This window comes from Myotis yumanensis, unplaced genomic scaffold (assembly GCF_028538775.1).
Source record: "Myotis yumanensis isolate MYYU_CA2020_CCGP unplaced genomic scaffold, mMyoYum1.0.hap1 SCAF_9, whole genome shotgun sequence".
NCBI lineage: Eukaryota > Metazoa > Chordata > Mammalia > Chiroptera > Vespertilionidae > Myotis > Myotis yumanensis.
Genome location: NW_027223760.1, coordinates 72,324,817 through 72,339,152, shown reverse-complemented (window position 1 = coordinate 72,339,152; position 14,336 = coordinate 72,324,817). Strand labels below are relative to the sequence as shown.

Genomic DNA, 14,336 nt, shown 5'->3' with positions numbered 1-14,336 from the left:
CATAAAATAAGACTTCCACCAACTTGAAGGACAGTCTATAAAGTCCCTGTATCCCTTTCCATTAAACCACCTTCTTCCCAGCTACTTGTGTCTTGTAAAACCTAAACCTTAAAATAAAATTTAAAAAAGCTGGAATTGACTGCGTGGACAAAGGGAATCGCAGTTTTACGCAAAAATGCAACCCCATACGAGCACTGAGCAAATGGATGGTTGCATCTGAAGTCATCCGACTGGTCACTTGCGTCTTCATGTGGAGGTTTCCCAAGAGTTAACGATCGTAACCACGAGAAGTCAGTTTCGCACCGTCCAAGACTCGGCCCGTTGCCCTTTACTTCTAGGCAACATTTGTTTCAATTAGGTCGTGTCTCCTCATTATCTGTGAGGACGGAATTCACCCCTGCCCTTCGGTGCAGGCGATTTTTTTCCGGGAAAACTAAAACATCCCTCCTGGGATCAAATAGCTCAACCGTAGAGTGGAGGAAGGCGGGGCCCACGTGTCCCATCAGAGGGCCCTCAGACCCGCTCCTCACCGCAGGCCTGCAGCTGCCAGAGCGAGGGTTCGGGGTCAGGAGAGGCCAGCGGGATGGCGGCCACAGGCTCGGTGCCCCCGCCACGCCGGGGACAACACAACGGGAGTAACCGCGGGACGGAGCGACAGGCAGTGACGCGACTGCAGGACTCAGAACACGGGCCGGGACTGGGCACGACAGGAAGGGGTCCGCGAGGCTGGCGCACCGGGACTGCAGGAGCGGCCAGGCTACCCACGGCGCCCTCCGGTCCCGCCGGGAAACGAAACCCCGGGTCACGGGCCCCGGCGGCCCCACGGCCTCCGGCTGCCCGGGGTGGGCGTTCCCCAGCGGGAGCGCGTGCCTCACGTCCTCCCCGCCGGCCTCGCCCCCGCGCACTGCGCACGCGCGCCCCGCCCTCGCGCCCGCCTCCACCCCTGGGCGGTGGGCGGGGCGAGGACCGAGGTGAGGCCGTCCGACTCCCGGCTGCGTGCGCGCGAGCCGCCGCCACCCCCGCCGCGTCAGGGCCGCCGGCCCGCCCTCCTGAGGCCCCGCCTCCGCGCTCCGTTTCCCCTCACCTCCCCCTCCGGCCGAGCGGTGACTTAAGCAACAGAGCGCGGTGAAGCCCATTTTTCCTCCCTCCTCGCTGCGGCGCTGGGCAGCCCCCCGGTACGCGGTCGCCACTCCGGCCGAGATGAATGCTGCGGCAGAAGCCGAGTTCAACATCCTCCTGGCCACCGACTCCTACAAGGTAAGGCGGGGGCGGGGGCAGGTGAGGGAGAGGAGAGGCGCCGGGGGCGAGCGCGGGGCGGTGGGGTCGGGGCGGCCGGTCTGGGGGCGTGCGCCGGGCCGCCCCGAGGGAAGGTGCGGGCAGCGGCGCGGGGCAGGTGAAGCTGGCGCGCCTGGGGAAGGAGGTGGATGGAGGAGGGATGGAGGGATGGACGGCAGGAGGCGGGGCCTGGCGGTGCGTGGTGGGGGGGCGCGGCGAGGGGCTGAGGCGGGCCCGGCCGGCGCTGCCGGCTCGCGGGTTCTCCCTGCTCCCTGGGCTCGGGGCTCCGAGCTCCTGGCTCGGGTCGGCGCTGCGGGCGCGGGCCCGGCTGGCTGGGGCGTCTCCGGCTGAGCGGACGCCTGACCCAGGACCTCGGCCTTTTGGCGCCGCGCCGGGCCGGGCTGGGCGAGGACTCGCCCGAGGAGCGGTCAGTTAAGTAACAGCCCCTGGGAGTCGGCGGCGGAGAGAGGAGCGGGGTTGGAGAAGGGGGGTTCCCGGCTCAGCCGTTCTAGGCAGATTATGCCCCTTTGCGGAGAGCGTGTGGGCGAGGTCCTGCAGGGGTCCCGGGGCGCCGGCCGCGTGCCCCGGCCCGTGGCTCGGTCCCGAGGACACTCGGGTGCCCCCAGCCGCCCGGGTTTCTCCGCCCCGCTGCACGGGCTCCTGCCGATCACTCCTGAGCTTTAACCCCTGGGTGCTGGCCAAGGCTGACCTGCCCTTCCTCACTCCGCTCAGGCCACCACGGGATTTTTGTGAAATGGAAAGTGAAACACGACAAGTTCAATGAACTGCTGCAGTTTTAATTCTGGGGAGTTTATATGCGTCTTGGACTGTTGCATGCATAGCTGCCCCATTACTTTTATTTGAAACACACACATTAGTGAAGGAAAGAATGATGGGAAAAATCTGCCAGACGTTTACTCCCCTGCTTTCTGGGTGCCGTTAGATATTACGGAGGTGACAGAACTCACTCTGTGACCTTGGGTATGTCACCCCGTGTGCTCTTTTATGTGCATGGCATTGTTCAAGTGTTGGCTTGTGATTACTTGTTAGAAGTGAAAAAATTACAACTGGAAAAGTGGGTTAGTAGTAGTTGTCTTTGGTCATGTGATCCACTGTGGTAGGAAAGTTCTTGGAAAGATAAATCAACCTTGTGGGAAATCTAGAACCCAGGAGCAAGTTAGACTTTGCTCTCACAGAATTATTTTATGCAGCTTAAATATTTCTCATACTTCTCTTTAAATGTCATGCTTGGGGTTACAAATTTTAGAAGCTTATCTTTTCATGAAATGCATCAGTTACATAACTGAAATTAAGTTTTACTAAAAGAGCTACATTTTCCTGTGTGCCTGTTTTTTATGACACATATATTTATGTACTGTAGTGCTCTGTTAGCTACAGGAAGGCCATACCAGTTTAGGAAACATTTTTAGTGGAAAAGGTTTGCTGAAGATATTATGGGAGATTTCTTTTCTCTTCACCTGTAAATAATTTTAAAGTTATTGTGGAGCCATTTTCTCTAATAATCTAAGTCAAAACAGTGCTTTAAAAAATATGATTTGGCCCTAGCCAGTTTGGCTCAGTGGATAGAGCATGGGCCTGCAGGCTAAAGGGTCCCAGGTTCAATTCTGGTCAAGGGTACATGACTGGGTTGTGGGCTTGATCCCCAGTGGGGGGCGTACAGGAGGCAGCCGATCAATGATTTTCTCTCATCATTGATGTTTCTATCTCTCTCTCCCTTCCTCTCTGAAATCAATAAAATATATAAAAGGATTTGAGTTCTCTTTTTGTAGTTCACTTTAATTTTGAATACTATGAAACTTTTTGTTAGTATTGCTTAACATTTCTTAAACTGAGCTCTCAATTTCTCTACCCATTCATTCCAAGGCCTTCCGCATCTCAGTAAATGGCAGCATTTACCCAGGTGCTCAACCCAAAATTTAGGAGACATCCTTAATTCCTCCCCCTCCTTATTCTCCAGATCTAATCTATCAACCTAATTTCCCTTTACCTCCAAAGATATTGAGCCACTTCACTCACCTAGCCTAGTCTTTAGCAGTAGCCTCTCACCTGATGCCCCTCTTCCACTTTGGTCACCCTGTAGTCCAGTGGTTCTCAACCTTGGCTGCACATTAGAATCACCTGGGAATCTTTTTAAAATCCTGATTTCTGGGCCTCATCATTAGTAACAGAATTTCCGGCGGATGAGGCCCAGAAATCAGAATTTTAAAAAGATTCCCAAGTGATCCTAATGTGCAGCCAAGGTTGAGAACCACTGCTGTAATCCGTTCTCCACCTCACTGCCAAGTGATCCTTGTAAAATGTAAATCACCCAGCTTGAAACATACTAATGGCTTCCCTTTGCACTTGATATAAATTCAAGCTCCTTGTTGTAGCCTGTAAGCCTTACCTGTTCTTGTCTCTGCATCTCTCTCTGACTTCAGGACCATGTACCTCTTCCTCCTCCCCATTCTCTAAGCACCAAACACTCTAACCTTCGTTCTTTTCTGTCCCTTGAGTCAAGTTATTTCATATCTCCTTGTCATTTAGGTTTTGCTCACATGTCACCATCTCAGAGAAGCCTTCTGGCCTCCCATTTAAAGTACTCTCTCAGGCTCCCTTTAGCCCACCATTTTCTTTTCATTTTTCATAGCATTCATCCTAACCTGACATTATTTTGCTTGTTTATTATTTTCTGACTTTTCAGTCTTCTTTAGCCCTATGAGGATAGAAACTACTTTAGTCTATTTCTCTGTCCTCAACATCTGAAACAGTGCCTGATATATAGTAGATACAGCATATACAGGGTGGGGCAAAAGTAGGTTTACAGTTATGAGTCCAGGAAACAATTTATTCTTGTATTACATATTCATTATTGAATTATTTCCCATATGAACAACTGTAAACCTGCTTTGCCCTGCCCTGTATAATTGTGGATGAATGAACTATTTATAAAATAATCTGTTGATTTCAGTTACTGCTATATCATCTCAATTTCTGGTGAAGGTTTCAAGGAGTTCAGAGTGACCAGTTTAGCAGGAAGTAAAATGAAGAGGGCAGAAAACCTAGCAAAACTAGAATTACTATAAATCAGCCATTGGCTGTATTTTTAGAATAATATTTACTAAGAAGCTCTATATAAAATGTTTTCCCTTAAAACAATGTTATATGCCAACATAAATAGATCTGAACATACTCTTTTATTCTTCTGTAAAAGTATTGGGTGATAGTAGGTGGTAAGTAGTAAATTATGTTTCATGTTTAATTGCCTGAGAGTTTACTTAGAGGACTTAAATTCTTTAGCTAAATTCTAAAACTATTCTAAGTTTTTCCAAAGAAGATTTTAGAAGTCACTTCATTTCTAATTTAGCAGCCTAGATAATTTTGTGTTTTTAATGACATTTTTTTTCCAGAGGAGACATTCTGAATATTTATGCACAGTTTTGAAGAACCATAATTAAAGAACACAGCCAAAGTAAAGAACTGAACTGAATCTATAAGATCAAAAATTTTTAATATACTTTTAGACCAAGATGGATTTACATAGTTTAGGGACATTTCCATTTAACTTTTGACTGCTTGGTCTACTCAGAATATGAAAATAATTCATTTGTGTTTTGATACTTTTAAATCTGTATAGAAAAAGTAAATTTATAAAGATGCACCATTAAGTATCTGAATTGTAAAGAAGGTCAAACTATTGAGAGTCACAACTATGAATCTGACTTTTATAAACTTGCCTGATGCAATCTAGATCCTTATTCATATTTTACTTCATCAGAATTGAGTTTTCTTTTTTTTTTTAATTAAATTTTTATTGTTCAGATTACATTTGTTCCTCTTTCTCCTCCCCCCCATAACTCCCCTCCTTCCAGTTCCTGCCCCACCCTCCGCCCTCACTCCCCACCCACTGTCCTCATCCATAGGTGCACGATTTTTGTCCAGTCTCTTCCCGAATCTCCCATTCCCCTTTCCCCCCCAAGAATAGTGAGTCCATTCCCTTTCTATGTCCCTGATTCATTATAATCACCAGTTCATTCTGTACATCAGATTATTTATTCACTTGATTCTTAGATTCACTTGTTGATAGATGCATGTTTGTTGTTCACAATTTGTATCTTTACCTTTTTCTTCTTCCTCTTCTTAAAGGATATCTTTCAGTCTTTCGTGTAATACTGGTTTAGTGGTGATGAACTCCTTTAGCTTTTCCTTATCTGTGAAGCTCTTTATCTGACCTTCAATTCTGAATGATAGCTTTGCTGGATAAAGTAATCTTGGTTGTAGGTTCTTGGTATTCAGCACTTTGAATATTTCTTGCCATTCCCTTCTGGCCTGCAAAGTTTCTGTTGAGAAATCAGCCGACAGTCGTATGGGTATTCCCTTGTAGGTAATTGAGCCTCTTTCTCTTGCTGCTTTTAAGATTCTCTCTTTGTCTTTTGCTCTTGGCATTTTAATTATGATGTGTCTTGGTGTGGTCCGCTTTGGATTCCTTTTGTTTGGGGTTCTCTGCGCTTCTTGGACCTGCAAGTCCATTTCTTTCACCAGGTGGGGGAAGTTTTCTGCCATTATTTCTTGAAATAGGTTTTCAATATCTTGCTGTCTCTCATCTTCTGGCACCCCAATAATTCTGATATTAGTCCGCTTGAAGCTGTCCCAGAGGCTCCTTACACTGTCTTCACACTTTCGGATTCTTTTTTCATTTTGCTTTTCCAGTTGGGTGTTTTTTGTCGAATCTTTGGTTTGATTCTTGTGCTCCTCTGGTCTGCTATTGGGTATAATATTCTTTATTTCAGTCCGTGTATGCTTACTTTCTAATTTCTTTATCGTAGCATCGAGGGTCTCATTAGTTTTCGTGAGGCTCTGCTCAAGTTTATAGCAAGCCCTCAAAATTGCGATTTTTAGCTCCATATCCTCCATTTCTGTCATGTTTTTTTGTCTCCGCATCTTTTATGCTTTCTTGGCGCACCCCCTTGTGGTCTTTGTGCGCAGTCTTGTTCTAGCCAAGCCTTAATTGTTGTAGTTAACACTAGAGGGATTTGACCACCAGGCCGACTGGCTGTAGGAATCAGCTGTGTGGAAAACGTCTGTCCTCTGGGGAGGCGCTAATCCAGCCTTTGCCTGAGGCGATCGGCAAATGGCTCTGCGCAGGGCTTGGGCGGGGCGGGATCAACAGGGCGGGGGGAGGGAGCCGCTATGGCTGCTCTCAGTCCGTCCCCAGGGGCTCAGCCTCTCTGTCCCAGCAACCGCTGCAAACCTTGGAGGGACCGTAGCCAGACAGTCCCGCTTCTCCCGTTTGAGTCTGGGTCTCTAGAGACTCGCCCGGATCTGTAGCCCAGAGTCTGAGACTCCCTCCTGATTGAAAACGACAACCGCGCCCTCAGCCACCAGCCCGCTTTGCGCGCGCACCACTGCATCACCGTACCTTTAAATTTTCCACACTGCGCCTCCTTTGAGCCTCGTAATGCTGTTGTTTTTCCTTCTAGTTGAAGAGTCTCTCCTCAGCCAGCCTTCCTGTGGTTCTGGTTGATGTCCGTTCCGTCTTTTAGTTGTATTTTTGAAGTGGTTGTTTACGGCGGCAGTCTCCGGTGTTTACCTATGCCGCCATCTTCGATTCTCCTGAGTTTTCTTCTGTTCCACTGCTTATTCCCATTAAAGTATTTGGAGTTATTTATATTGTAAACTGGACATTTTCATTTTTATATACACCTTAGATACGTTTTTGTGGTATCTTTTTTTAATCAGTTTTATAAGTAATTGAAATAGTGATAATTTATTACTAAGGTATTCATATATATATATATATATGTATAGTTATAGATATAAATGTTGTTTTTTAATGTTTTTACTGACTTTTTAGAGAGAGGATGGGAGAGGGAGAGAGATAGAAACATCAATGATAGACACATCGATCGGCTGCCTCCTGCATACTCCCTACTGGAGATCGAGCCTGTAACCTTGGCATGTGCCCTGACTGGGAATTAAACCCTGACCTCCTGGTTCTCAACCATTGAACCATACCGGCTGGGCTAGATGTTGTTTTGCATTTTAGTGAATTGCCTAATAGATTGATTTAAGTGCTCTGGACTTAATAGTGGGATCAGTCCCTGGGTTCTAATCTGAAAGAAACTAGCGAATACTTCTAGATATTGATAAGGCCTCCCTATACCTTGTGGTATATAGGTAATCCATCATATGTGAGCGAAACAGTTCTAATTCTGTTGCCTGACTTAGGCAATCAGGCCACATATTAATATAAAGATTGCCTGTAAGGAACATGAGGGTACTATTTTTATAGATTTGCAAGTTACTTTTATTGAAGAGGAAACTAAAATATTTTTTAAATTTGTGGGGGGTTTTTTGCCCTCTCTACAGAGTATATTCATTTTAGATGAATGGTTAATGTTTACAGTGGTCATCTATGAACTTTGGTCTGCAAAGATTTATTCCATCATTAACCTGAATCACCACCCAATTAAGGCATTATTAACTACTCTTTCAACTGGGCAAATTAATACACATTATTCTTCCAGTTATTTTTTATTGGTAAATGTTTTAACCACATTGAAATATAATAAAATTCAAATTATAATGAGCACTCACTTTATTTTTTCTTGAAACAAAAACAGGTAATTTCTCACCAGTGACTTTTACTCAATTTGATGGAAATTTGTGATAATACCTCTTTATATTTTTAAGCTTATAAGGGTTTGATGTATTGCATAGGCATTTCTTTCACAACTCAGAAGTAATTTGAGCAAAAGGAAAGACTACAAAACAATATTTTTTTTGCTGCTGCTGCTGCTTTTGCTTTCATTCAGGTTGTGTCACTGTGAAGACCAGAAGAGGTCATTCTCATTATCTCATTATACAGATGAAGAAGTAGAGTCCTGGGAAATCATGACTGTTGACTTATCAAACACACTACATTTAGATAGTAATAGGACCAAATTTTGCTTTCAGCTCATTCTTTTATATCGTGTATGTGCGCTCCCCCAGCTCCCCTTAGGCAGCTACATCTCTCTTCCCTTGAATGAAAACTGTTCCCTGAGATCAAATAAGATACCTGTCTTTGTACTGTACCAGGTGTGCAGCATAGAGACCTTTTACTTCCTTAAGTTCATCTGCTTGTTTATAAAATTTAATACTCTCTTGTGGTTTTGAATTTAAGATACTGAACTATTAAAAGTATCTTAATAAGTATTTCTTATTTTTTATTTTTAGAGCCAGGAAAAGGAGCTGATCAATTGCAAATAAGCATAATTTCTCTGGTTTTAAATAATTTCAAGCCCTTTCCTTTGTGATTTATCGTCTATTCTTCTCATGTTTTCTGACTCAAGTATTTCTCTTTTATAGGTTACTCACTATAAACAATACCCACCCAACACAAGCAAAGTTTATTCCTACTTTGAATGCCGTGAAAAGAAGACAGAAAACTCCAAAATAAGGAAGGTGAAATACGAGGAAACAGTATTTTATGGGTTGCAGTACATTCTTAATAAGTACTTAAAAGGTATTATTTGTCCTATAAATTTAAAACAATGCTTTTACATAAAACTTCATAATTTTTCTCCTATTTTATATTCTAGAGGCCCAGTGCATGAAATTTGTGCACGGGGGTGGGGGTGGTCCCTCAGCCTGGCCTGCACCCTCTCCAATCTGGGGCTCCTCGGGGGATGTCCGACTGCCGGTTTAGGCCCATTCCCTATGGGGTTGGGCCTAAACCGGCAGTCGGACATCCCTCTCACAATCTGGGACTGCTGGCTCCTAACTGCTCGCCTGCCTGCCTGCCCCTAGCCGCTTCTGCCTGCCAGCCTGATTGCCCCCTAACCACTCCCCTGCTGGCCTGATTGATGCCTAACTGCTCCCCTGCCGGCCTGATCGCACCCAACTGCCCTCCCTGCAGGTCTGGTCACCCCCAACTGCCCTCCCCTGCAGGCCTGATCTTGCCCCCAACTGCCCTCCCCTTCAGGCCCCAATCACCCCCAACTGCCCTCCCCTGCCGGCCTGTTTGCCCCCACTGCCCTCCCCTGCTGGCCTGATTGCCCACAACTGCCCTCCCCTGCTGGCCTGTTTGCCACCAACTGCCCTCCCCTGCCGGCCATCAGTGGTGGCCATCTTGTGATGATGTGAGTTGCAGCCATCTTGTGATGATGTCACGCGAAGGTGTGATGCCACCTAAGCTTTTATTTTATAGGATTATCTGAAGTAGCATTTTGAATAGTTTAATTTTGATATTTATTTAATTGCTTTAACTACTTTAGGAGTCTTGGAATTTAAAAAACCTTAGAATAATATTTACTAATGTTGTTAGTAATACATTAAATCTTAAGATTTTGTGTGTGCTGGTGTTCTCAATATAAGGAAGATTTTCTGAAACTAATAAGTTTGGGAATACGTCTAGAAAAGTCATTAAATGGGGTCTGGTGGGGGCAGGCAAAGGAGGAGGTATGGGGACATCTGTAATAGTGTCAACAATAAAAATAAAGTTAAAAAAAAATTTTTAAGTCACTGATTTTCCGAGGCAAATCTGGTTTGTTAATAGACTTTACTCATTAATTCAAAATGAAGGATTTATTATTGGCCTGGGAACTCATTTTGAATTGTGGTAGCAATTATAATTAGAATATTTTTATGCTAGTCCGTTTTACCTTAAAGTCTTATTTTTCAAAACTATCTCTATGAACTTAGTCTCAAATGCATATTAAAGCAGAAAAATCTCCCAAACAATTTCTTTGCCTTTTTACTTAAGTCCATTTCTAGTCAGTTTTGTAATTTTATTTCTAGGAGGCAAAACAGTACCCAAGGGTTTTATATATTTTGGAAAATTTCATCTCTAGCCTTTTCAAATAAAAAATAATCTTAAAATTGAATACAGATTAAGTTGAATTTTTATTTAATATCCTTTTTCCATAATCTTGGCAATTTTAAGATTAGACTGTTCAGATATGTTATACTACTGAAAACCTACTTGGTATCCAAAGTACTTCTTTTGCAGCAAGACCTCCCACGATATTTTAAATGAGTTTACTAGTGATCTTACATTGAGAAAGTTACCAAAAGACTGATGTCACACTTCAATTCTACAGGTTAAAAACTTCATATTAGTTATTATAGCAAAAATATATTGATTTCCTGTTATAAGCCAGCATTATTCTAAGTGCTTCATATGTTATAACTCATTCAGTCCTCACGACTTATAAGTAGGTACCCTACTATTTTTTATCCTCATTTTACAGATAAAGAAAATTTAAAGTATATTTGGAGGGCAAAATGTAGTAATTGTGAAAATTATTGGATTATCAGCCCTGAAGATATCTTTTAAGAATAAAGTAAGAAGGTTCACCTAGAAAATCATCTGTACAAAGTTACTCTCAAATTTGGAGGGTGTAGAAATTAATAGAGCTAGAAAAGATATCTTCTTAGAAGTTAATTTTAGTATTGTGATTTAAAAAATACTATACATGTTATAATTTCTTCTGCACACTTACTTTTCAAATAAGAAATCAACACACTTAGCCTGAGTGATTAAAAGTGCAAATTCAGCCTGGCTGGTGTGCTCAGTGGTTGAGCATAGACCTATCAACCAGGCGGTCATGGTTCCATTCCCGGTGTGCGGGTTTGATCCCCAGTATGTGGTGTGCAGGAGGCAGCCAATTAATGATTCTCATCATTGATGTTTCTATCAATCTCTCTTCCTCTCTGAAATCAATCAATCAACATATATACAAAAGTGCAAATTCATTTTCTGGCTTTGCTGTTCAATCTGGATGAGTTATTTGACCTCTCAGTTCTTGTTTTTTTATCCATAGAATGGGTGAAAAGTCTACAGACATTAATCTTGTGACAGCTCAACAGTTCACAGAATGTCTTTTGAAATGTAAACAAGAAATGTTTATCTTTTTAGGTAAAGTAGTGACAAAAGAGAAGATCCAGGAAGCCAAAGAGGTGTACAAAGAGCATTTCCAAGATGATGTATTTAATGAAAAGGGATGGAACTACATTCTTGAGGTAAAAACTGGTTTCATGTTTTGGTCTATTTTGGTTTTACATTTACTTCAAAATTTCTTGTAAAGGAGTTTGAATAGAAGATTAGACTGTAATTATAACTCTTTTCTGTCTGTGACCTAAGTATGATGGCTACTTTAGACATTCTTGTGAAAAGTTAAGGGTAACAGTTAAACTTTTTTTCTGGTTGCCAATCATTAGTGTCTAGTAGACTCTACAGCAAGTCTGATTTGTTATAATATAAATGAACTATAATTTAAATAACTTTTTTTTTAAGAAAGGTGATTTAACCCTTTCTTTGAAAATACACAAATTTAAAAAGGGCGTGGTTAGTTGGCAATTTCAAAATTTAGGTCTATTTTCTTGATTATAGGTTATCTAAGAAAATAGATGCTGTGAATCTATCACTACACAATAATTCTAGGAAATTTCCCTTACTGAATAGTTAAAATGGTTTGGTGCAGATCCATGAAGTTGAATTTTATCCTTTGTACTGTAATATATCTAGCATGTTTGGAACCATTACTTAAACTTTGGGTATCCAGAGACATGGAAATTAAGTTAACTCCTTTGGTGTTTGCTTGTTTTTTATTACAAAGATAGATTGGGAATGGCATCTGTTGGCATCTTGTTATGTTAAGTATTAGTTAACTAATTTGCATCTTAAAAATGTATATATTTCTCATTATAGACTATTAAACACAAAATAATTAGAAATATTTTAACTTTCATGCCTATCTGGTAATAATCAAATTTTACTTGTTGTTACTTATGAATCTTTGAAGAAGTCAGGTAAGCACTCTTTACTGTAGTTTTTCCATATTTAAGTAAAATCTGCTGGGTAACTCCTAAACTTACCCCATTTGTTTTTTTGTGAGTATAATCTTAATAGATAAGTTAGGTACTATGCTTATTAATACAACTTCCAGTGGCCAGGATGATAAATCTTTTGATTTTATGTTCAGAGAATTTTAGGGATTCATAGGTTCTCTAGAGATAATCTTATCTAACCCTATTTTATAAGGAAAGTCTGAGACTTGCCCAAGATCTCCTACCTGCTTTTGAGGTCAAGCCAAGACTTCTAAGGCAGTATTCTTTCTGCTATATCTTGAGGCCCTCAGTGCTTCTCATTAAACAGATTTTTTTTAAATATATTTTTATTTCAGAGAGGAAGGGAGAGAGAGAGAAAATAGAAACATCAATGATGAGAGGGAATCATTGATCAGCTGCTTCTGCACACCCCCCCCACTAGAGACCAAGTCTGCAATCTGGGCATGTGCCCTGACCAGGAATAGACCTGTGACCTCCTGGTTTATATGTTGATGTTCAACCACTGAGCAACACCAGCCGGGCTAAACAGATTTTTAAAAAATATATTTTAGAATATAAATTAAGCTGGTATTGCTTCTTGACCTTTTGAATTTTTTAGAGAGAGAGGAAGGAAAGGAGAGAGATAGAGAGAGAGAAACATCAATGAGAGAGGAAGATCATTGATCAGCTGCCTCCTGCATGCTCCCTGACAGGGGACTGAGCCTGCAACCTGGGCATGTGCCCTGACCAGGAATTGAACCGGTGGCCTCTTGGTTCCTGGCTCAATGCTCAACCACTAAGCTATATTGCCGGGCTAAACAGATTTTTAAAATTCTAGTTACCTTGTCCCAAATCACATAAATAAACTTAGATATCTGAAACAACTTCCCTTCCCAGCCAAAAGTTAGCCACAACTTTTAGCTTTAAAAGTAGGGAGGCATAATTAAATATCTAGTAACATCCTATGTAGCACATATATTCTCAGCCTAATTTTGGAGAGAATTGTTGCACTTTTGATATTGATAGCCAAAGCTCTAGAAAGTATACTATCTACTACCAAAACAGTTTCAGGTCTACACCAGAATAAAGAGAAAACCTATTTAAGGTTCTTCTACTGGCAGGGATCTCTCTCTGTTTTCTTTCTTTTTTCTGTGTGTGTGTGTGTGTGTGTGTGTGTGTGTGTGTGTGTGTTATTTTGTGTCTTTATTTTATTTTGCTCTTTAATAACGTTCCCTTATTTCATCTTTCCGTCTTTAGCCTTTCTTTTATTGAAAATGACCTACTTAGAAGAAAAATCATGTTTTTGGAATATGTTGGAATTCTTTTTTTGTTTTGTTTTGAAAGAATGAAGGGGAAACAGCACTTCTTATGAATTTGAAATTATCTGTATCTTTTAATAATGTTTGTAGCAACATGAAATTTAAAAATTGATATCAGTGCCTAAGCTGTTAGCTAATTTCATTTCAGGAGAATAGGGATATTCTGACTATTTTACTAACATTATAACACCTATAATTGTAGTTTCTATTACAATAAGTTTAGCTTCTGTAAACTGTAAAGAACCTTATTATAAAAACAGGTAACTGCATATAATCAGTTGAATGAAATGAATTCATTATTGTCTCTTACCAGAAATACGATGGGCATCTTCCAATAGAAGTAAAAGCTGTTCCTGAGGGCTCTGTCATTCCCAGAGGAAATGTTCTCTTCACAGTGGAAAACACAGATCCAGAGTGTTATTGGCTTACAAATTGGGTTGAGGTAAATTGTTTTGTTTTTAATTCTTATTTACATTAATTGAAGACATAAAAACCATTCAATTGGGATTCTAGTTTAAAAATTGCTACTAATAAGGTGATGTCACCTCCTACAATTTAATAAACCTTTACAATTCTCAATTTCCTCACCTATAAAATGACATTTAGACTAAATAATCTTTAAGGGTCCTTGCAGTGAAATCTAATGTTCTGAGATTTTATCTAAATCAAATTATTAAGAATTATTTCTGTTAAAGCTCAGCTAGCTTCCATCTTATTTGTTGCAATCGTAAGAAAAATTAGAACAGCACAGGTATATTTTTAATGATTTAAGGCATTTTTTTAGGAATTCTGTTTCAATTAAACTAAAGGCATTTTTGTTCAAATTTTTAATAACTGCTTTCTCTATTCTTATCTAATTAGTTAAGGGCCTAGGCTCTACCTCCTGATATTTCTCATCTAACTACATTCAAGATTCACTGATTATTTTAT

General features: G+C 41.4%; 1 protein-coding gene across 1 annotated transcript in view; it reads left to right on the top strand.

Annotated features, from left to right (window-relative positions):
• The first annotated feature begins 1,088 nt into the window (after positions 1-1,088).
• NAMPT (nicotinamide phosphoribosyltransferase) overlaps positions 1,089-14,336 on the top strand; it is a 34,982-nt gene continuing 21,734 nt past the window's right edge. Inside the window, exons 1-4 of the mRNA XM_070424639.1 lie at positions 1,089-1,257; positions 8,626-8,782; positions 11,177-11,280; positions 13,720-13,848. Coding sequence (XP_070280740.1) covers positions 1,201-1,257; positions 8,626-8,782; positions 11,177-11,280; positions 13,720-13,848 — 447 coding nt within the window. The 5' untranslated portion in view covers positions 1,089-1,200. The remainder of the gene's footprint in view (positions 1,258-8,625; positions 8,783-11,176; positions 11,281-13,719; positions 13,849-14,336) is intronic.